Consider the following 21,572-nt stretch of genomic DNA (forward strand, 5'->3'; position numbering starts at 1 on the left):
AATCACCCCGCTGGGCTGGAATCTCGCTGCACCGGCTCCATATTTGGCCTCTCTCAGCCGCTCCCTCGTCTTCTTCTGCCACTTCTTCCCCTTTTTAAAGAGTTAGCCTCTCGTATTTTTGATCCAAGGTGCAACGACCAAACGCTTGCCTCCGATCCGCGATGAATCTGATCCCGTTGGGAGCTGGGTTGCTTTAGTTAGACCAGTTAGCCACCGTTCTGCTTCAGTTTAGTTAATTATTCAGCGTTTCTGGGAGATTTTTCCCCCTTTTTTTTAACCAGACATTGTTAATTAGACGTGAGCTTCAGCCTGGTAGGTGTAAATTGATCTCCAGCCTGATTAACAGTAAAAAAAACAACAAAATAAAACGTATGAACCTTTGGCGTCTGTGTGTTTGAAACACTTCCAAGAGCAGCGTGACAGGTGACCTTTAACAATGGGATCCTTTCAGGGATTCAAAAATCCAGCGACAAACACGGCCGGCTCTGTTTTGTCTGAGTTATTTTCAGGTGTGTATTGTTTGTGCAGGCAATATTCTCCCGGGGCATCGGAGGACTGTGTGTTTTGGTCCAGGCGGTTCGGATCTGCAGATTTGGCAGCGTGGCACAGAAAGGATGTGTGATGTGGCAGGAAGTTGACAGGGGATTGATTATTTCTGGAGAGTAACTGAACATAAAGGTTACGGGAGCGATCCGAGGTCGCGTTTGACGGGAGGGGATCTCTGCTAAAAACCCTCCGCCGGACCCAAACTGGGCCTCTCCAGTGTCCCCATTACGCTGCACGTGTGATCAGTTCATCCCTCGGGAAGTCATCAATAGATGCGCCCCAGCAAACCCAGTAAAAGTCCAATAATAACAAGCGTAATAAGCGTAAGGGGCTTTGTCGAGCTAGCCCGATCGTTATTGGGGGCGGGGCTTAGGTGCTTCCTGCTGTCCACCACCAGGGGGCGGAAGAGACACCTCAGTTTATTGTCTTTCGACGTTGGTGATGCAAAAGAGAAATAATGCAACAAACAAACCAGGTTTTTATTAGCTGTCTTTTGGTCGTCGTCTGATCAACTAAAAATTAACAAGACAAACATTTCTCCTCACTGGGAGGAATTTGGGTTTCTCCAGGCGGATTGATCCCATATGGTTTTGGTTTTCCCTGGAAAAGTTGAGCAACCCTGGAGAGAGTTGAGTGAAATAAAAGACGAGTCAGTTTGGCCCCCAAAACAAGTCAGAGACGGGCAAACATGGACGAATCCCCCCTCGAATCCAGATCCCGTCCCGCTGTTCCGCGTTAGCCGCGTCTGTCACCGGTTTATCGATCACCATCGGCCTTATCAGGAGCGAGGGAAGGGTGGGAGGAACGGAAGAGGAGAAGCCCCGGAGAGAGAGACAGGGACATGTTGTTGACAGGTCCCCCCCCCCCAACACATCTGTCTCACCTCCTCAGTGTAAAAGCATTGAAACTCAAACCGTGCTAAAGTTCACGCACCTCATTTATGATACACGGTTTTAATTTGATGTGTTGGTCAAAAGAGGAGATTAAAATCAACCATTAAAAACAGAATTCTGACTATTTTTTTGTGCTAAATTTAGCCCCAGATCCTTTGAAAATTCTTATTGTTTGCTAAAGAAACGGGCATTAGCACCTTTAACATGAGCGTATTGGCGCCATGGTTGATGCTACAGACCCCATATTCGCCCGATATTGCTCCCGTCTGACGCTACGCTAGCGGAGGACGTAGCAGGATGCCGTGAGGACCAAATCCAATCCCGGCAACCGTTGACCTCTTCGGTCCTGCTGTTAGCTGTCGCTACCTCCTGCTGCGCTGGCAGCTTAGCCTCAGTTGGACAGGTTTTGTTGACCTCAGCTCCGTCCCTTCGTGATGCTAACCGTCCTTCTGTCCCCGTAGCTGCTGATTTTCCACCCCCGTCCCTCCCCCCACCACTGAAAGCACCTCTCTCTGGGATATTCCTCCACGCTGCCGCCTCCATTTGACCAGAGCAGCTGAAGCTATAATAGCATTTCACTTATCCATCAGCTCTGATCAATAAGCACTTTGAGTCCACTCCACAGCAGCACGCGGCCCCTCAGATGTCTCCCGCCTCTACTTATCTCTTTGCTGACGAGGCTGGATGAGACTCCGGCTCAGACCTCCGATAGATTTTACACTGTTTGTAAATGAACGACACGGTGATCTATGGGATTTCTTTTTTACGTTTCTATTGATCTTAACGGACCTAAAGAAGCCGTAAATCCTCTCCGGGCCGCAGCAACATGACAGCATCAGCGGATTATTGAACGTAGCCGAATCGGCGTAGAGGTATTTAACGCTGCTGCTAACGCTAACGCCGGGGCTTCTTTTGTTTCCGTTCCCTTAAATACGAGACGTTCCCTGTCCCCCGCCATGAAAGCCAGACGGAGAAATGAGGAATTTTGTGTCCGAAACACGCGCGAGCTTTTGACGCCACGCGTCACATGCAGCGATTTGCCAACACCGGGGCCACGAGGGCAGAACGATGAGTCACGATGTTGCAGAACTGAAGTCACGTAACGTGAGAAGTTCCTTCACGATCGGAGAGGAAGAAGAGTTCAGCGAACAAAGACCAAAGGTCTCCCTTTAGTGCACCTTTATGTTCAGTGATCCAGAGTCTGCCCCCCCAAACAGGCAACAGTTGCGGGGGAAAAAAGACAAACTGCCTTGACCAGGGAGAACCCTTGAGCAGGACCACGCTGGTATGACTGGGTGGAGTGGGACGCATTGAAGTTGGGTGACTGGTTGAGCCTTTAAATCCATTAAATCCTCTCACCTGAGGACTCGGCGGCCCGACAGCTGCGTAACATCTGTATTGTTGGCTGCTCTGACTGACCTCCGTGGCGCCTGCCCCCCCCCCCCCTCCCCCCAGGGCTGAGGTCACGTTCGGCTTCTATCTAAATGCGCATCTAAACATCATTAAGCAGGAAGTAGCATGTATCGTTTCACCTGTTACGGGAAGTGAATGAGACGAGTGAGACTGAAACCCGCCAGAAGTTGCTTTGGATCGGTACTTTGGATCGGTACTTTGGATCGGTACCGCCTCTGGAGCTGCAGCCTCTGGAGCTGCAGCCTCTGGAGCTGCAGCCTCTGGAGCTGCAGCCTCTGGAGCTTTAGATCCTGCGGTTTCCGTGTGGCGCAGACCTAAATAAAAAACCTCAGGAATTCAAGAATTCTTCAGGATTGCGTCAGTTTGGGAGCTGATATAAAGGGCTGCTTTTTTTTTCTTCTATTTTGTCTGTTTTTCATTTTAAAACAACACTGACGCGAGTCAAAGTTAAAACAAAACAAAAAAAGATAGATAGAGAGAAAAACATGTCGGGAGTTTTCGTGCCAGGGCAGGTTTTTATGAATGGAGCCCCTTTTCTTTCTCTCTCTCTCTTTTTGTGAATGAAAAACAACTGGAAAAGCCAGAATAAAACCCAGCAGCTGATTGGCTGCCGCGCAACCTCGGCCCCGCCCACCGACGTTATCGTCCTCATTCCAGCACTTCCGATTGGCCCGCGTGGGGAGAGGAGGGGGGGTTCATTCATAAGTGAGCGTATTCAAGGGGACAAAGGGGAGAAATTCGAGCTCTTGAAAGAGGAAATCCACCAATCAGGAGGCGAAGCAACTTTATCCCCGAATCTGTCCGGCAGGCGCCGTGACGGTGCAAACTCTAGATTATATACGTCCAGAAATGCGTAAAAAAGCTGTTCAACCTGTTGACTGTGGGGAGATAAACGCGCTGAAAGCCGAGCCGTGCCCCCCCCCCCCCCCCCGCCCCCTCCCCGACCTCAGCACGGCCCGTCTGACCCGTTTACGCACAAAGTGCTCCGAAAGTCCGGCGCGGAGGTGCGAAATCTTCAGCGCCCGTCCGTCACACATGCGCGCACCCACAAACAAAAAAAAAAAAAGGCAGGTCTGTGTAGGGGTGGGGGGCAGCGGCCCGCTGGGTAATCACTTCCCCTCGGTGTTTTTTTTTTGTGAATGGAGCTCATTATGCATGCAGCCTCCACGCAGCTCCATTGACGCGCAGCTCCCTCCTCTCATCTGAGTCCCTGCGAGCTGCGCGGACCAGCTCAGCCCCGATGACCACAAACGGTTAACGGATGGATTATAAGATGGATGGATATTTGGACCAGCAAGTGCCTTACACTTTAGCAAATGTACGTATGGATGCAGCTCGACCGTCCGGCTCGGCGCGGCTTTATTTGTTTTAATCGTCGCGTCGCGCGTCCGAGCGAGTTTTGCTCCGTGGCAGCAGCCCTGTGTGTGTGCGCGTGTGTGTGCGCGCGCGAGAGCGAGTGTGCGTGTGTGTGTTTGTGTGCGACGCCGAACTCGTCCTAAAACTAAGTGAAAATGTTGCGCTAACGTCAATCACGCGCCGGGTTTGGTGATGTTTGGGGAGCCGAGCGGCCACTTTCCTCGCAGGCGCGCGTCTGTTTTGCTTTTTTCCCCGCCGCGAACGCGAAACGTGTCGCTTTCTGAGCAGTTTGATGGTCACGCACGGCCGCAGCCTTCCGCAGAAATGACAACAGCTGCCATTTTCGCTGATTGATCTGCCCCTTTCTCACTTCTGCTCTCCGGGTTTGTGCAGAAATCGCATGGAAATGGGCCCCTAAACAGACTGTTAATGGCAGCCAAGAGGAAATACATGGAAACAGAGCTGCCACCTCAGGAATCCGAAGGTAAAACTCAGCTCAAATCTCAATACTTGACCTCGGCTCAGGTTATGATGAACCTCGGGACGTGTCTGAGTCGGACCCAGCTTCTCTAAACTCTGTCTCCCCACTCCCCAGATCTTTTTCAGGATTTAAGCCAACTCCAGGAGACGTGGCTCACAGAAGGTGAGATTTCCTCTTTGTTTCTCTTCTGCTCGCTGCTTCTGTGGACGATCTCCTCATCGTGGTGATGGACTTAATCAGCCGCAGCTTTCCTGCTGGGCTTTTTTCCCTCCCCAATGGGCGAGAAGGTGACCTCGCGTGTTCGTTCTAAACTTTCCTGACGGGACACATATGCTCATAAACCCCTGGATGGTCAGAAAGAGGCCGGAGGGGAGAACACAGACGGGACAGTATTAGCTTGGAGCATGTCCTATTTTGGCCATGTTGGCATGTGGCGTGCGTGCCAGCCAGCCAGCAGCAGCCAGGGCAAACAAACAGGCTGTTGGGCTCGTGTCACTCACGCAGCACAGAGATGGTCCAGGAGGTGGGAAGCCAGACTGGTGTTATGGGGGGGGGGGGTGAACCGGGAGGTGTCGATTGTGTTGCCTCGGCTGCTTTGATGCGCGTTTGATGTGCAGGTTTAAAGGGGAGCGCGGCTTCATTCTTGACATTTAATGTGAACCACATCGACATGATAAATCCTGTTTAAACCCGCCCCCCCCCCCCCCCCCCCCACCACCACCCCTGAAACAAAGGGAACCCGGTCTGGTTGTTGGCTCCCTTCTCCGAAATGAGAAAGCGGCGGTTCTGGTACCGGTGTTCCTGACATCACACCAGTTGTGGAGACCAGTCGCGCTCCAGTGTGAGACCAGTGAGCTGGTGTGTTTGGACTGGGGGGGGGGGGGCACTGGCATCCTCGTTGCTACTCACTCCAACAGAAGCCAGAATCAGAACTTCCCATATGAGCTGTAAAGTTCTATAACAGAAAGTAATAACAGAAAATGGGTGAAACCGACCTGGCCGTGGCTGCTGGGCTAAAGGTGCTAGCATGAGTGGGGTGACGGGGTCAGGTGGGGCAGGAAGTGGGGAGACGTCTCCGCGGGAACGGCACCTTCGGCGTCGACGCCGTTGTCGTCACATTAGCATTCTCAGCTTTTCTTATTCGGCGTCGAAGGGCAGCGAGTTTTGCGTCGCCGAAGCCTCGGTGGCTCCAGACAGAGAAAGGAAGTCCGCTCCAAGGGTTTGCGGCGTGGTCAGGTTCCCCCCGTTTAACATCTGTCGACTCTGAGGTCATTGGAAGCCTGTTTTTTTTTTTCTGTAATTATGCTGAAGTCACCCCACAGGAATTCACCCTATGGATTGGGCGCACGTTTGTCCCGTCAATGGGACACGCCGCTGAAGACGCTAACTGCTCTTTGTTAGCAGGTGGTCGCTATCCCTTTATAAGGGCTGGTTGCCGTAGCAACCACTAAACAAACATAAGGTCAGGCGTGGACAAGGATGCTGTTTATGCTGCTTTTTTTGGCACGTGTTGAAATTAGCGAAGCATAACTCGTGTTTTCGGAACTATTGCCAAACGTTAGCGTCCGTGCTTGGCTGTTCCTCGTCCCCGCGACGGGGTGTTGCAGTGTGGCCCGGGCCAGGTCCGCATTCTTAATAAAAAAAATAATCAAACGGTTCCAAATGTGAGTAAACCAGACCCGGAAGAGTGGCCGTACGGGTTGTGTTGGTGACATCTACCGTGGAAACCAGTCGCGGTCGAGTGTGTTTAATGTGCTACGAGGCTTTTTGTTTGTTTGGTTGTTTAATGGAAACCACGGTAATAAGTGACTTCCTGTACAAGCGGCCTGGTCACGTTCAGGTCCAAACCGTGGCCGCAGAACGGTCAGAAAATGCAAAATGGGTGCCGCCACCGCAGGAACGGCGAAATCCTGAAGGTGCCGGGAAGGATCAGGTTGCCGGAGTGTCCTCAAAAATGAAACTCCCGAGTGGATTTCTGATGAAGCGGGCGGCTGCTCGCTGCTGAATCACAGGACGGAGAGATGGAGGCACTATTTAACTGTAAGTACGCAGCATTTCCAGCCCCCCCCCCAGCTCAGAACTCCTCTTTCCTGTTGCATTAATTAAAGACTTTATCGTGACTGATTGCAGTTGTGAGGGATTCAGAAACGCTGTAAAAGCCGGGCAGCTGGCGGGATGATGGGGGGGGGGGTCGTTCTGTCTCTGTTTCTCCCCGGAAGCAGCCGACAGACAGACGGTCGGACAGACAGACGGTTCAGGAACTTGTCTCATCTTGTCTCCTTTCGGCCTCGACTGAGGCTGCTTCGCTCCTCCCAGGATCTCCCACCAAGAAGGAGGAGGGAACCGGGGGTGGGGGGGGGAGTCATTCCGAGCGCCTGGAAGCACGGAGACGAGCGTGCGCCGCTGACAAAAACAAAAAAAACCACTTTCCTTATGTGCCGACTCGCATCTCAAAGTCCCCCGTCAAGGTGTTCCAGGAAAATAATGGGATCCACGCGAGGTCCAGCAGCTTCTGGACGAGTGGGAACCGGCAGAGTTGATTGATTTGTTGGACAAGAATATCGGCTGCTGTGTCTCTGTGTCCTCCTGCCCCCGGGGGCCGAAGAGGCAGAAAAGTTAAGAGGGGCTAATTCCATTACGGAATAGTGGGCCACAGGATGCGCCGCTGTCCAAGAAATTGATGCCATTTATCCGAACATGTTCCAAAACGCCGTCATCCGGTTTCCTCTGCGCAGGAAGCGGCGGCGTGACGACAAAGCAGATTTGAATTTCTTGCTTCCCCGTTTCTCGTCCTCCTCTGGACAGTTTTGCTTTCTGTCTTGTCTCACCGGAGACCGGAAACGGAGGAAGCAACCGGGCGGACCCGAGGCCGCAGCCGTGTCCCTCCTCCCGGATCCTTCACGGGGGGGGGGGGAATGTAATTTGCAGAATTCCAAACGCCAAATTATGTGGAAATTAGAAGGTTCTTTGATCTCCGACGTGATGGGACAGAAGTGGGCTGAAGGACGCAGGGTTGGTTCAACCTAAATGTTGACGTCCACCTCCTGGAGGACGTCCACTTCCTGGAGGACGTCCTCCAGGAGGTGGACGTCCACTTCCTGTCTCGTTCTCTGAAAGCTCCGAGCTTCTTTATCCAAGAGGTTCTGGCGGACCAATGTGTTCCCCTTAATCTTCGATGAAGTCCAGACTGCATCCGGATCGTCCTGCTGGTCCAGAGACCAGCGGAGAGAGAATCCCTCACTTGTTCCGTTTGTAGTCCTGCGGTGGGAATAAGAAACCTGGAAACATGGAAGCAACTAACTGGTGGTGAATGGAGACCAACTGGGATGATGTACTGGGGTGCCTCTTTCCTCTGGTGTTCTTAGTTGCCCCCTTCCTGGTTGGAGGGGTGGAGTCGCCATTATTGCTCATTGATTAATGTCCCGGGAAGGTCAGGCCGGAGGTCGTGTGTGGAGAAACTTCCCTCTAATTCCCGTTTCTTCTTCTCTGCTTCCAGCTCAGGTTCCTGACAGCGACGAGCAGTTTGTTCCCGACTTCCATTCCGAGAACTGTGAGTAACTCCTTCGTTTTTTCCCGGCAAACGCGTCCGAAGCAGCGTCCAGGCGGGTTAGCTCCGCTTCTAGGGTCTATTTTTTTTGTGGGGGGGTGGTGGCAGACGCGAGCGGCCTAATGAGCCGGACATCGGGGAGCGCATGTGGAAGCCGACATCCCGCGCTGCCCTCAACCATTTGCATGCCTTTGAAGGGCTGAATGGGAACGACGCAGGAAACCAGTAAAGAGACGGGCGAGGGGGCGCAGGTACAAAGATGGACCTTTGTGCCGCTCGGAAGACGTGAAATGGGAAAGCAAATTCCTGGGAAGCGCAGCTGAGCGGCTCTTTCAGTGGTTTCCCTTTCTGCTTGTGTTCCCAAACAATGGCGGTTCAGGATCAGGGCGGGAGGACAACCCCCCCCCCCCCCCCCCCCCCCCCAGCGGCCCCGTCTCTCAGAACACCTCGGGAATAATCGCGGCTTCAAACCAAAACTGACAGCTCTCAGTCAAAGCCACTTCCTGTTGCGACTGCTGGCCCCGCCCTCGGTGACACACGGCGCCGTCGCTCTGTGTTGGCCAACAATGAGGAGGAGGAAGTGCGAATGAACCCCAGGGGCCGGCGGGGGCCATGTCTACTTAACCCCCTGACCTGTCAGCCAATCAGCTGTCAGGCCTCCACTAACGGCTGACCGGAGCCTGATATGCTGGGTCACGGGTGTGGGGGGGGGGTCCGGGTTGACGGGCAGCTCGCTTATCCGCAGCAGAGGCGCTGCGGCGTTGACGGACGGCCGCTGATGAGACGCCGCAGCGTCCAGCGCCAGAATCCGGAGCTGACAAGTGACGAGAAACACGCGCGTCCGTGTTTACACGAGCCCTCGCGCTCGTAAAAGTGCCGGGATTTAAAGGCTGTCCAGCGCGTCCGTGTTAGCACAATTAGCTTCCTTTGGTTGGCGGGAATGACGCTAGCGCGGCGCCTTAGCGGCAGCCTGCGAAAAGGTTACAAACTGGTAAAAGTGTTTCCCGGAGACTGCAAACAGCCCCAGCAGCTCTTTTGTGCTCGGTCTGTGTTCAGTCTGTGTCTGGTTGGTGTCAAAACAGGTGACTCACCTGTTTTGGAAACTCCGGCAATAAAACAAAGAGCACGTGGCAGAGCTGCGATCCCATGTGAGCAGGATATAATTGAGGCTTGAAGAAGAGAAGAAGAAGAAGTAGAAAGGTCAAATAAAACGTTGGCGTTTACCGAGTCAGGCTGCTACCTGCGCGCGTGAGCGACGGGAGGGAGGCGCGGGAAAACAGCGGGTGGAATGTTTGATTGGGAAGGGTTGCGCAACACCTGCACATCTGGTAAATCGATCTCATCGGCTGGTTTCTCGCTCAGCTCGCGCCCGACGCTGCTGCACAGGGTGTGTGTGTGTGTGTGTGTATGCGTGTGTGCGCGCGTGTGTGAGCCGATGATGATCGATGTCGTGGTGCCCCCGTATTTCATTTCGCCGCAGCCTTTAAGCAGCTCCAAACTCATCTTTATGAGCTCCTGTGATCCTTTGTGAGGGGCGGACCCGGCCCGAGGTTCTTGCTGGGTCCCCTTTGACCCGAAGGACCCCCGAGGGTCTCTTTCAGGGCCAAATGTTCGGGGTGTTTGCTGTCCGACTGACTCTTTTGTCCGTCCGCCGCCTGACGGGAAGAAACACGCGGAGGTGTCACTCGAGTTTATGGTGCGCGTAGTTGACGAGAGCGCGTCGTTACTGTGCGCGCGTGCGCGCGCGCGCTGCCTCTGGAGAGCGCTCCGCACAGGCTGCAGCTTCTTTGTCCAACTATGTTGTTTACACTTGGAGCAGCCCGTCGGAGACGTGACCCATTCATAAATTTTCTTCCCCGTGTGCGCAAGAGGAAGCGTGTCCCCCCCCCCCCCCCCCCCCCAGTCCTCCGCTGCTTCTCCCTCCTTCGCTCTTCATTCATAAAAAAAAAGCCCTCCAGTACTAGAGGCCTCCCCCTCGTCTCCAAGTGGACACACCAGGCCCCTCCCTCCCTTCCTGTTTCTGCACAAACTAAGTAGAATTTAAAAATCTGGACCCCCACCGCTTCCCTCCCCTTTCCCTTTTCTCTCTCTCTTTCCACACACACACACACACACACACACACACACACACACACACACACACACACTCACACACACACACTCTCTCTCTCTCTCTCTCTGAGTGTTTTAAGATGGTGAACTAATCCAGAGCTGTGTGGGACGATTGTTTGACTGCGTCTTGCAGTAATTATATAGGAAGTTGTGGCTCTAGAGCGGCGTTACGGAGCACAAACTGTAGCCGGAGAGATTCCCTCCTGCGTTGGGATGGGTGGGATTCCATAGGTGGGATTCCATAGGTGGGATTTGCCCCCTTTTCTGACAGGGACACGAACAAAAACGTGATTTCTCGTCTGTAAACACGCCTGGTTTTTCTTGCACTTTTGTTGTTGGAAATGCCAACAGATCTGTTCTGGCGTGTTTCCTTTTGTTTTTCCGGTATTCTTTCCTCATTTAGGAGGGTTTGTTTTTTCACGAGCGTGCAGCCGCCGTGACCCGGTGTCCAAAAAAAAAAGGACCCGAAAGAGGGCGAGGAGGAGAGCAGACGCAGCGAAATGGGGAAGAAAGTGCAGCTGAATCCTCCCAGCAGAGCGCCTGTGTTCTGCTTAGTCATGAACCCGCGGCCTTCAGCCTCCGTTGTTGTTCTGGATCAGAAGGGCCCTGTTTGGGCCCGATTGGAGCCCCCCCCCTCCCCTCCTTGAGAGACCAGACGTGCAGCTCTGAGTTCTCCGGTTTTTCCAAAATACAGCTGCAACGCAACACATCCAAAAAAACCCAAAACGCAGCCAGAACTTCAGACGTCAACTGTGTTTTTGTCCTGCTGGCCAGTAAAATGGCCGTTTTAGCAGCAAACATGTGATTCCTCTCGCGCGCGCGCGCGCACACGCAGGCGCGCGCGCTCTCTCCTGCAGTTTTATGAATGGGTGTGTTGTGAAAGAGCGGCTGAGGCGGCACATTGAATTACAGGGAGTGAACCTTCATTCATGACTTTTGGGCCACATCCCCCCCCCCAATCACACACCACCGCTCGCGTCTCTCCGGTTAAAACGGTTAAAAGTCTCCCGGGACACAATCGCGCCTTTGTCCCGCCCGACTTTGCGCGTTCCTGCAGACGTTCGGCAGCGTCGTCCGAGGCTCTTTCAGCTCCCCTGGAAATGGCGGCGTGCAGAGAAATGGCGGTTTAACAGCTTCCAGCGAGGCCCCGCTGCTTGTTGGATCAGAACAGCTCTGTCCAAACCAGGGGGCCTCGGGGATTTGGGCCAGGCGGCGCAGCCCCACTGTCAGCAGAAGGACTCTGTGAATGGGCGGCAGTGTGTGTTTTATTACCGGGGATTGAGAGGAGCTGCGTGTGTGTGTGTGTGCGTGCGTGCGTGCGTGTGTGCGTGCCTGTGCACGTGTGTTTACTTCAGCTCGGCTTCTCTGCAGCTGGATTGTTTTTTTTGATGGAACGGGACCAGATGCTGCAGGGACGACGTGGCCCCGCCCACAGCGACGCGGCCCCGCCCATATAGATGTGGCTCCGCCCACAGAGACGTCTATAGATACATACTGGTTGTTGTGGTGGTTGGTTCTTCTCCTCGTCTGGGGCCCAAGACCCCGTCGACCCCCGTTGACCCCGGCCTTGTATCAACGAGGGTTATTAGCACCCATCAGGGTGGAAATGGCTGTTTTTAGCTCACCTCTGAGCTCTGAACGTTAAAATTTAGTTTCTTCAGAACTTTGATCGGATGGCGTAGAGGGTGGGGCTGTGGCAACCTGCTGACGGGAGTGGGGGGGGGGGGGGGTGTGCAGGGCGTGCTGGGGGGGGGGGGTGTATTGATCTTTGCCATGGAGGAGATGTAGAGAGCTGATGGATAACTTGATCAAGATAAAGCCCAGATAAATCAGCAGAGAGTAGAGTGTGTGTGTGTGTGTGTGTGTGTGTCGGGGGTGGGGGGTGGGGGGGGTCATAGGTTTCGGGAAAGCTGTGGTCAAGATTCTGGGGGAGAACCGGATACGTTAGCCACGTTGACCGTGTCGACCTGCTGATAAGGCAATTAAAAAAGACACGTATGATCCAGAGAAACAAACAAGAGCAGCGGCACTCCCCCCCCCCCCCCCCCCGATCCATGACCCTCACCCCCACCCCCTCCAGCGGGCAGTGGGGGCTCATTATATCATCTCGCTAACAGTGTGGTGCCTGGATCGATGCCTACATTAAACATTAAGAGGGGGCGGCTCTATCGGGGGGCAAAGGGATGGAGTCAATACTGGGCCAGATTAATCACATCTTCCCCTCGCCCGTGCCCCCCCCCCCCCCCTCGCGGCACATGTCCCGGGACAGGCGTCTATTGTAACATGTCCATTAAGCGAGATTTACGACCGCTCAATCGTCATTTATGAAAAGCCGAGTCGGCACAATAGAGCAGGAAGTGGACGACGGGGGAAAAAGGTGAGCCTCCCAAGTTTTACCGCCCCCGCCCCAGAAGATGGTGTCGCACCGTTTCGGGGGGGGGGGGGGTTCCCGCTGAAATCAAAGGGATCCGCTGGTTTCTCTTCGACCTTCTGACGAAACGAAACGAATGCTGGACACTATTTCCAGTTGGAAAAAGTGGAAGTAAAACTCTGGCATTTGCAAAAAAAAAAAAAAAAAAACCCGTCACGGCGGGCGTTGGTCTGATCTACTTCCTGTTGACCAACGTGGCCCCCAGTAGCAGCGCGGCCGCTGCTGTCGGGCCCTCCGCCGGTCCTGTTCGGCAGGTTCCTGACAGCCGGGCTTTAAATAATCCGAGCCATTATCAGATGAGAGGAGCGTCGCTACGCTAATGGATCCCACCCTGCCGGGGTGGATCCGCCCGGCTCTGCTGGTGCAGAGGACGAGCGCGTCCCGCTTTTCTCTCCACCCTGATTGTGCAGTGACCTGAGAGGCACACATGTGCCGCACATGTTTCCATGCACCAGCGGAATGACGCCAGACCTGCTGCCGGGATCCTGCGCCGCTGCATCACTTCCCTTTCACTCTCTGCTGCTCGCAGTTTTTCCACTGAGGGACGGAGATGAAGTGAAACTTTGTTCTGGTGGGTTGTTGAAATCTTAAATCACCATTAAAATATATAATGGAAACTTTCTGAAGCGGCTTTTTCCCCACTAACAAAGTGGTCAAACACCGTTGGTGTCATAGCTTGAGACGTAGCCAAATAGCCTAGCCTAGCCTTGGAGCTACTGGATGCAGGAACCCAGAAGCTCCGACGCTAACGTGCCATTAGAGTCGGGTTACGTTAAACTCGCGCTGCTACGTTTGTGTATTCAGCAAAGCTGCTAATGACAGTTGCAGGCCATGCAAATCGATAGCTTCCTTTTTAACCTTTGAAACCGTGGTGGCGTAATCGGCGTCCCTGTTTGTATGGGTCGGTTCGCCGCATACAGGCGGGGGGGGGGGGGGGGTGAAGTCACGTGTTGGCAGCTGGCTCTTACTGTCGGGCCGAGGCACCGGACGAAGACCAGATCCCCAGATGTCCTGGAGATGATGAGACTAAAAGCCAAACGGTCCTCACGGCCGCCACTATTGAGTGCATATTTACATTATGCTAGCATGTTCTTCAGTTCAGCGAGACCTGGTCACCCTGGAAGACATCAGGCCTGACGTCCGCCGGGTTATTGTTAGCGGGTTAGCGGGGCTGTCGCGCTGCAGACTTCCAGAGCCAAGTCGTGCACAAACATCTCGTGTAAGGAACTCCAGATCCGCTGCCGTCCTCAGACTGGATTTCCCTCCGCTGGGGGACTTTAATGGTCGGAAAGGCTCTTATATAAGGCGGCAGCTGGGCCCAGTTCAGCCTGGAAATGTAAAACCGGACCTGTCTGAACCAGAACTTTCCGCTCAGACCCTCACATCCTCATGTGAACGCCGCCAGAGTGGAGGAATCCCGGCTCTGCGCGGCTCGGCTGAGGGGCCCGGCTCCCCGGGGGAGGGGGGGGGGGGGTGGTGCCATCCCTGCCTCTGTGATTTGTTTGTGGTGGGTGTCTGTTGAATGGGACGCCCTCCCCTGTAATGATCCCTCTACTTCCTAAAGCACTCAGCCATGACCGTCACCTTTCACCCCGCAGCCCCGCTGGAAGACCCAACATTTACATATGTAAAACGCCACTCCAGCCTAAAGCTGGGGGGGGGGGGGGGGGTGTATACACAGGGCTTTGGGCCTGAATGGGAAGCCACAAACGGAGGAAGTGGGTGATGGAACAGCGAGGATGAGGCCTTTGTCCTTAACCACGTAGGTGCTGCAGTCCAGCCCTCCAAAGGAAGCCAAAACTCGGACTTCTGCCTCTTCTCCCAATCGTCCGCCGCCGCCACATCTGCCTTTAAACGATGACACACGAGGACCGCCGTGGAAGCGGCGAGCAAGTAGCTAGAGGAGGTCTTTTCGGCCCAAACGTCGTCGTCTTCCTCTGTGCTCCAACCAACAAGTTTGGCTTCCAGCCGCCGCCTTGTTGTCGCCTGACGAGCTACGTTTTTGTCGCTCACGAACGTCCTCGCACTTTCGATTGGTCCCTCTTCGCCAACGCGCGGTAATTCCTCGCCGTCATTAACCAGCCTTCAGTCCTGACGGACATCCATCAACCGGATTCCAAATCCCGACCCGGGAGACGGCTTTTTCGAAAATATGCAAACATTAAAAGCTCTCCGTCGCCGCCTCTTTAAGCTTAATTGGCGATGATCCGTGAAGGTCGTATAGCTCCGGCGCGCGTCCGTACGCAGCTGACGGCGTTCCCAGGCCGGGCGGTTTGGAACGGAACATCCTCATAAAGTGAACATCAAGGGCAACATTCCTGACAATCGCATTAGTGGCTCCGCCCGGCTGCTCGGAGCGCCGGCGGCCTCCCAGGACCCCCGGTCGTTCACGGCCGCCCCGCAGAAAGAGGGAAGGTGAACGCCGTGGTATTATTAGAGTGGCGGTCATGTGCCACCGGGCGAGTACCAGCAGACGAGCTGCCGGAGACTTAGAGGAGGCAGAAATCCCATCGCGTCTGACTGGGAAATCTGGCTAAATGCTCCCTAATCCTGTTGATCCTCCGCTAAAGCCAACACTTCCTCACCTGCCCGCCTGCCACGGGAGAGCGAGCGCCGGCCAAAAATAGGAGGTTCGTGACGATGAGCAGCGCCCGTCGATTGTTCGCCGCCGTTTATCATTTTTAAAACCTCTTCCTGTTCTCAGTCAAACAAGTGGAACAAACGTCAGAGCCGCGGTCGGACGGGATGTTCCGCTCCGGGCGCTGGCGCGCACGTTTTATTTATCTCCTTTTTTTTTTTTTTTCCTTCTTCTTCACGGCCACAAATGATGACAAAAAGCTGTTCAGGTCCCATTAATCACAACTTATTCCTCCCAAATAAGGCCAAGGCGGGTTTAACAGTGACCGGTACGGTGGCCCTGAAGGTCCAACACAGACACACACACCCGCCGCGTGCAGCTGGAAGTGCACAGCTGCTGCTGTTTACCCTGTCGGGACCAGGAAAACATCCTGTACAGAAAACCTCCCTGCGCATAATAAACACGGGCCCTGGGCGCAGTGTGACGCTCCAGTCTGGGTGGTTTCTGTGGCCCCGGGGGTCAAAGGTCGCCTCCAGGAGTCCCGTTTGACGGACAGAGAGGCGGCCGCCGTCGGAGCGAAATCTGGGACGACATTCCTCAAGATTCCGACCCGATGTGTGGCGCAGGCTGACGCTTTAAAGTGCCGCCATCTTGAGAAAATCCCACCTCCCACATCTGGACGCCAATTGGAATGTTTGGTGTCACGTTAGCATATTAGCTTCCTGTTCTCTATCGACGCCATTTTCTTAAGCTAGGTGACATTTAACGCAGTTTTACGCCCACTAAAATAATGCCAATAAGTTCACAGTCCTCCGGATATTCAACTCCACTCTCGAACATTTCAACCGCTGCTTGGAAGCCGTCCGCGTTAAAGGTGCCGTTCATCCGCTAACCTCTTCGTGGTCGTCTGGATTTTGATTGGTCGCTGTCGGATCGGCTCAAAGGTCGAGTGAGGAGTCAGGAAATGAGGGGAAATAAAGAGTTCTGGTTCACTGTAAATAGACATTTTAGTCAGTCCAGGTCATGTGACTGGAGTCGAAGTGTGTGTGTGTGTGTGTGTGTGTGTGCGTGCGCGCTTTAACCCTCCTCTCTATTTATCCTCAGCGGTGGCGTTTCACAGCCCTCCCGTCACCATCAAGAAGGAGCCGCAGAGCCCGGGTTCGGACCCCAGCCAGTCCTGCAGCCATAAGCAGAGCTTCAGCTACCCCAGCGGAGAGCAGTGCCTTTATGCCAGGTGGCTCCTCACACCTGTACAAACGTCCTACTGTCCCTGAACGCGTCACCGCGGCGTTCCGTTTGCTACATTGACGGATGTGTTCGCGCTCTCCTCCGTGTTTTCAGTGCCTATGAGCAGAAGAGAGGTGCAGGAGGAGCTAAAGGCTCCTGTCCCGGGACCCCCATGTCTCCTATGCAGCAGCATTACTCCCCCAAACCCGCCACGGCCGGACGGCCCGACGCCGGCTACATGAACCCTACCGCCGCCTCACAGCCGTTGCCCAGCAACAGTTTCCCCATCAACACCAGGTGATACAGCGGCGCTCAAATGTTTAATTCCATCAATATCGTATTGGGTTTTTGTTGTGGGCGGGGCTGACTGCAGCGTCTCCTCTGTGATTGGTCAGTTCCAGGTATCAGGGCGCGGCCGGAGAGCCCATGTGCTCCCAGTTCCCACCACCAGCACAGCCCTTTCAGCGCATGCCCTCTGCCCCAGCCGGGCATGGCGGCAGTGGCGTGGGGGGGGGTGGGGGTCCGGGTGGTGGCGGAGGGGGGGGAGGAGGAGGTGGGGGTTACCACCGCCAGCACTCCGACCCCTGCATGCCCTACCTGCAACAGAGCTTCAAGCAGGAGTACCTGGACCCCCTGTATGAGCGGGCGGCTCACATGACAGGCTCCGGGCCCAGGAGCGGACCAGGACATGGCCCGGGACCCCACCCACACCCTCACAGGTTCCCCCCGGCCCACATGATGGTGAAGCAGGAGCCCACAGACTACACCTACGACCCCGGTGAGTCTCCAACGTTGACGTTGCTGCTTCGGAGGTGGACAAAGTCCAAAAAAACAGACGACAAAACGGGGATTCGGGAAAACTCTTTTCACCTCCAACTGCTTGCAGAGAAAAAGAGGAAAAGTGTTACTTGTCCCCTCCCTCCCTCCCTCTCGGAGAGGCAGAGGAATTTCATTGAGAAAATGGAGGGCACTGGAAAGACTAGAGTCCCCGGTGGAATGCTCTGGGGTTTCAGGTTGCACCAGCGGCTTCCTCTTTCTGCAGGCAGATGAACTCATAATGGAAAAATGAGCGTAGCCGCAGTAACCTGAACCTCTGACTGGTTGGGCTTCCAGAGGGGGGGGGCAGCGCAGGCACTTAAACAACAAGTCAAACCACCGGGGAGGGGGGGGGGGGGGAGGGGAGGGCGCTTCTCCTCCTTTTTTTCTTTTGTTGATGCACCAGGAAGTTCTGAGGAGAAACCTGGAGAACGTCAGAAAAGGATGTTTTGGTTTCTGTGAACGTCTGTGGGGGGAGGAGCTTGGGATGGGAGGGGCTTTGGGGGAGGAGCTTTGGGGGAGGGGGTTAAAGAAGCTTTAAGTCCTCATTCATGTTAAATCGGCAGCTTCATTCATCTGCACTGTAATGATCAAACGTTGGCGGCGCTGAAGGTTCCGTTCGCTGCGTGAGGCAGCCGGGAACGGACCGGCTGGTGGCTCAGACGCGTCCTGAAGACAAAGTCGTGTAAAAACAACAAGTGTTTTCTTTTATCGAGAACAATGAAAGGCAGACGCCTCGCGTCTCCGCTTCGCACACAATTCGGCAAATCCGGGGCTTAACCGCCGCACGAAAGCCACGCCAGTCGCACCCCGCCGCTCTACCCATCATTCACTGCAGCGGAAGGCGCCGTTTACTGCGTGATGGGGAGCTGCCGCCCCAGAATTTGGGTTATTTGTCTCCCTCCGGCGTCTTATCGCCGCCACATTCTCCGCGAGTGACTCACGGCCAGAGGCGAACACACGGCGGGACAAGACGGGGCACGAGAGCCAACCGAGCGCGGACAAAGGTGACGTGATGACGGGGGCCCAGAAGAAGCGATAGCCTGGGAGAAGGAGGAGTGCGGCGGAGGTGTGGACAGGCCCGAAGGTGCCGGATCACCGCCTAAAAATACCAGCGGGCCAGAGCAGCGATAGGACAAACGTCCTTGCGGCGCTCCTGCTGAACACACAAAACCACGGCGTGCACGTACGCGCGCACGCTGCGATTCTTGTTGTTTTAACCCCTCGTTGCTTCCTGGTTAATCACCCCCGCCCCCCCCTGTGTTTGAGAAGAGCCGTTTTAATCTGGACTTTTTATGTTTCAGACGTGCCCGGATGCCCCTCCATGTACCACCGCTCCGAGGGCTACCCCAACCCCCCCCAGCACAGCAACACTGAAGGTACCCCAGCCTCGGTATCTTGGTCACGCCGGTTAGAGCGCTGCGGTCATTGGCTTACCGGCGCGGACTAGCTTTGTTTCCATTGGCAGCGGCGTTGGCCTCATTCCCGCCTCAAGCGTTCCTGAATAAACTGGAAGCTGGGCCCAGTTCAGTTCAGAGTCCTGGAAAACGCCGCTCTTATCCCCTCGGCAAAATAGGAAAACAATCGCGCCCTCACATTTACTCTGACTCTCCCGCTTTCACTTGGGCGGCGTTTGCTAGCGTGTTAGCTTCACGTTATGCCATTGGCTCCTCCCCTTTGAGGTTGCGGAGACCCTGACGCGCTTCTCTCTGTGGTTCCAGGTTATCTCTTTGAAAACGACTCCCGTGTGGTTCCGGAGAAGTTTGAAGGTGAGTCCTCTCTGTTGTTGGTTCTTGTTGTGCGCTAGCAGGGTTGGTTTCACGCGACGCGGGGCCGTTTCCCGTGGTGCTGTTGGGGAGTGACGCTAAATGAGATGGAGTGGTTAGCCTGAGGGGGAGTGCTAGCGGTAACTTAGCTGAGCTTCTCGTGTTCCCACACGTGTGCACAACGTATCTGGTGACCTGTAAACAACCAGGAACACCAATCCGTGTTGGTTGACCTCTGCCCTCCCTGTCCATCAGTTATCTTTGCTAACCTGTATTCGGGTTTTGTCGCCTCAGGTTACAACGTAGCAACAGGGTGCTAGAGGAACATGGCTGTTCCAGAACCAACCTCTGTTCTCTTCCCTCTCTCCTCCAGGTGAGGTCAAGCAGGAGGGCGGAAGCGTCTTTCGCGAGGGTACGCCTTACCAACGCCGAGGTTCTCTGCAGCTCTGGCAGTTCCTGGTGGCCCTGCTGGACGACCCGGGCAACGCCCACTTCATCGCGTGGACCGGCCGCGGCATGGAGTTCAAACTGATCGAACCCGAGGAGGTGAGCGGCCTCGCCAGGGTAGACCAGAAGTCGCGGGTCTGGGTTTAGAGCTCCAGCATGCTTCCACAAAAATGTTCATCGAACGTAGGGTCCGTGTCGGTGCCCGTCGTGGCGCTAACGTTAGCCTGATAAGAAGAGCTGGGGGTTGATTCCTGGAAGGCCTTTGAGGTGGTGGCGGGACCGGCCCGATCAGAGTTTGGGCCACTTTCCTCGCAGGTCTGCTCTGATCCAACTTCCCATTAGTCCCACATTCATTATTCAAAACGCCCATATGCTGGACTGATAAACGAAGGGCGAGAGCTATCGCGGAACCATCGACCCGCACCAGCCCTCGCGTCCTCTCGCCGCGAGGTTGAAGTCTCGTATCAGGCGGCGTCCATTTAGGCGGGTCCTGCGCCGTTACTGTTTTCCATTATCTTTTCACTGTACATGAATAATGGATGCGGTGAGAGTTTTTACCAGCGCAATTAGGGCTGAGAGCACGCTAAGAGATCAAACCGGGCTGATGGCCACGGTGGGATACGACCCGTCTCCTCCTGAGTCATCAACGCCTCGGCCCCTCCCCCTCGCCGCTTCTCTCCGCGAGCTCCGTGTTTGTCAACACGACCCTCACACCCCCCCCCGCTGCTGCCACATCACGGCAGACTTTCCCCTCGCTGTTTGTGAGAATCTTCAGGCGCAGGCGGATGTCTTTTGTTAGCGCGGGCGGGGGGGGGGGGGATTTTAGGGTTGGCGGTGCGTTTGATGGCCGCCCTGACAGCCAACCACGGCTCCTATTTCACTGCTAACGCTGTACGACTCTGGTTGCATTCAAGTGGTAACGGCTTACATAAAAAGGAAGTGGATCCACATGTGGGGACTCGCCCCGGCCTTGGCGTGTTGACACTGTTTCACAAAAACAGCGAAGGGGGACCACTGGAGGCCAACGAGGGCCCCTAGTGGTCGCATCTGGAAACTACACCCGCTTCCTTCACCAGAGGAGGGGTTAGCATTTTAGCATCCCGTAGCAGGACGATGCTAAACCGTTCTTGAATGTACACATCCATGATCGAAGAAGCTCACGGCGAGAAGATGTGTTGATCGTTTGGCTTCCCACTGCGTGACTGTGCACGTTTTATTCATCAGCCACGTTCCTCCCCAGGTGGCCCGGCTGTGGGGGATGCAGAAGAACCGTCCGGCCATGAACTACGACAAGCTCAGCCGCTCACTGCGCTATTACTACGAGAAGGGAATCATGCAAAAGGTATGTTGAAGCTAAATGTCTGGCGTTCTAATTAAATGCCTCTGAATACAGCTCCTATACTTAAAAACACTGAGGACTTTGATTGATGCCTGACTGAAGCCACGCCCCCTTCTCGCCCTCTCCAGGTGGCAGGCGAGCGCTACGTTTACAAGTTCGTGTGTGAGCCCGAGGCTCTCATCTCTCTGGCGTTCCCCGACAATCAGCGGCCCAGCCTGAAGGCCGAGTTTGAGCGCTACGTCAACGAGGAGGACACCGTCCCCCTGTCCCACCTGGACGAGGGCGTGTCCTACACGACAGAACAAGCTCCACAAAACATGGGCCCCCAGCCCTACTCCAAAGGCTACATGTACTAAAGCCCCCCCGACCCCTCTCCTGCTTTCAGAACCCCTCCTGCTGTACCCACCCACCATCATACACATCCCAAAGCCCCGCCCCCTCCGCACATGCCCGCCCCACCCACTTGTATATAAGGCTATGGTGATTTTTGTTTTAAATTAATCTCGGTAGGGATTTGATTGTTTTCCAGAGCTGCGTTCCTCTCACATCTGAGGCCAACTCGACCCGTAAACATGACTGTGGTCAAAGAGATGCTTAATAAATACCCATTATACTCAAAC

The 21,572-nt window shown here is 54.8% G+C and overlaps 1 protein-coding gene across 2 annotated transcripts; it reads left to right on the forward strand.

Annotated features, from left to right (window-relative positions):
• Positions 1-3,918: 3,918 nt before the first annotated feature.
• etv4 (ETS variant transcription factor 4) lies at positions 3,919-21,571 on the forward strand. Of its 2 annotated transcripts, none has more exons than XM_029840897.1 (12): positions 3,919-4,170; positions 4,602-4,692; positions 4,804-4,851; positions 8,186-8,239; positions 16,462-16,591; positions 16,699-16,881; positions 16,980-17,362; positions 18,705-18,779; positions 19,122-19,169; positions 19,611-19,712; positions 20,854-20,955; positions 21,081-21,269. In XM_029840897.1, the coding sequence occupies exons 1-12, from the start codon at positions 4,114-4,116 to the stop codon at positions 21,116-21,118; spliced, it is 1,311 nt and encodes a 436-aa protein (XP_029696757.1). In that variant the 5' UTR covers positions 3,919-4,113; the 3' UTR covers positions 21,119-21,269. The 2 variants fall into 2 exon arrangements, with proteins under 2 accessions (XP_029696757.1, XP_029696752.1); XM_029840892.1 differs by having other exon boundaries at positions 3,925-4,170; positions 19,540-19,712; positions 21,081-21,571.
• Position 21,572: the final 1 nt, after the last annotated feature.

This window comes from Takifugu rubripes, chromosome 1, assembly GCF_901000725.2.
Source record: "Takifugu rubripes chromosome 1, fTakRub1.2, whole genome shotgun sequence".
Taxonomy (NCBI): domain Eukaryota; kingdom Metazoa; phylum Chordata; class Actinopteri; order Tetraodontiformes; family Tetraodontidae; genus Takifugu; species Takifugu rubripes.

What these genes read in the sequence shown, in the direction of transcription:
- etv4 (XM_029840892.1), top strand. Translation starts at nt 4,114, where the DNA reads ATGGATTATAAGATGGATGGATATTTGGACCAGCAAGTGCCTTACACT. An exon ending in GCCACCTCAGGAATCCGAAG is followed by an intron (nt 4,693 to 4,803) that starts GTAAAACTCAGC and finishes CCCACTCCCCAG; the next exon opens with ATCTTTTTCAGGATTTAAGC. An exon ending in AGAAGGGAATCATGCAAAAG is followed by an intron (nt 20,956 to 21,080) that starts GTATGTTGAAGC and finishes CGCCCTCTCCAG; the next exon opens with GTGGCAGGCGAGCGCTACGT.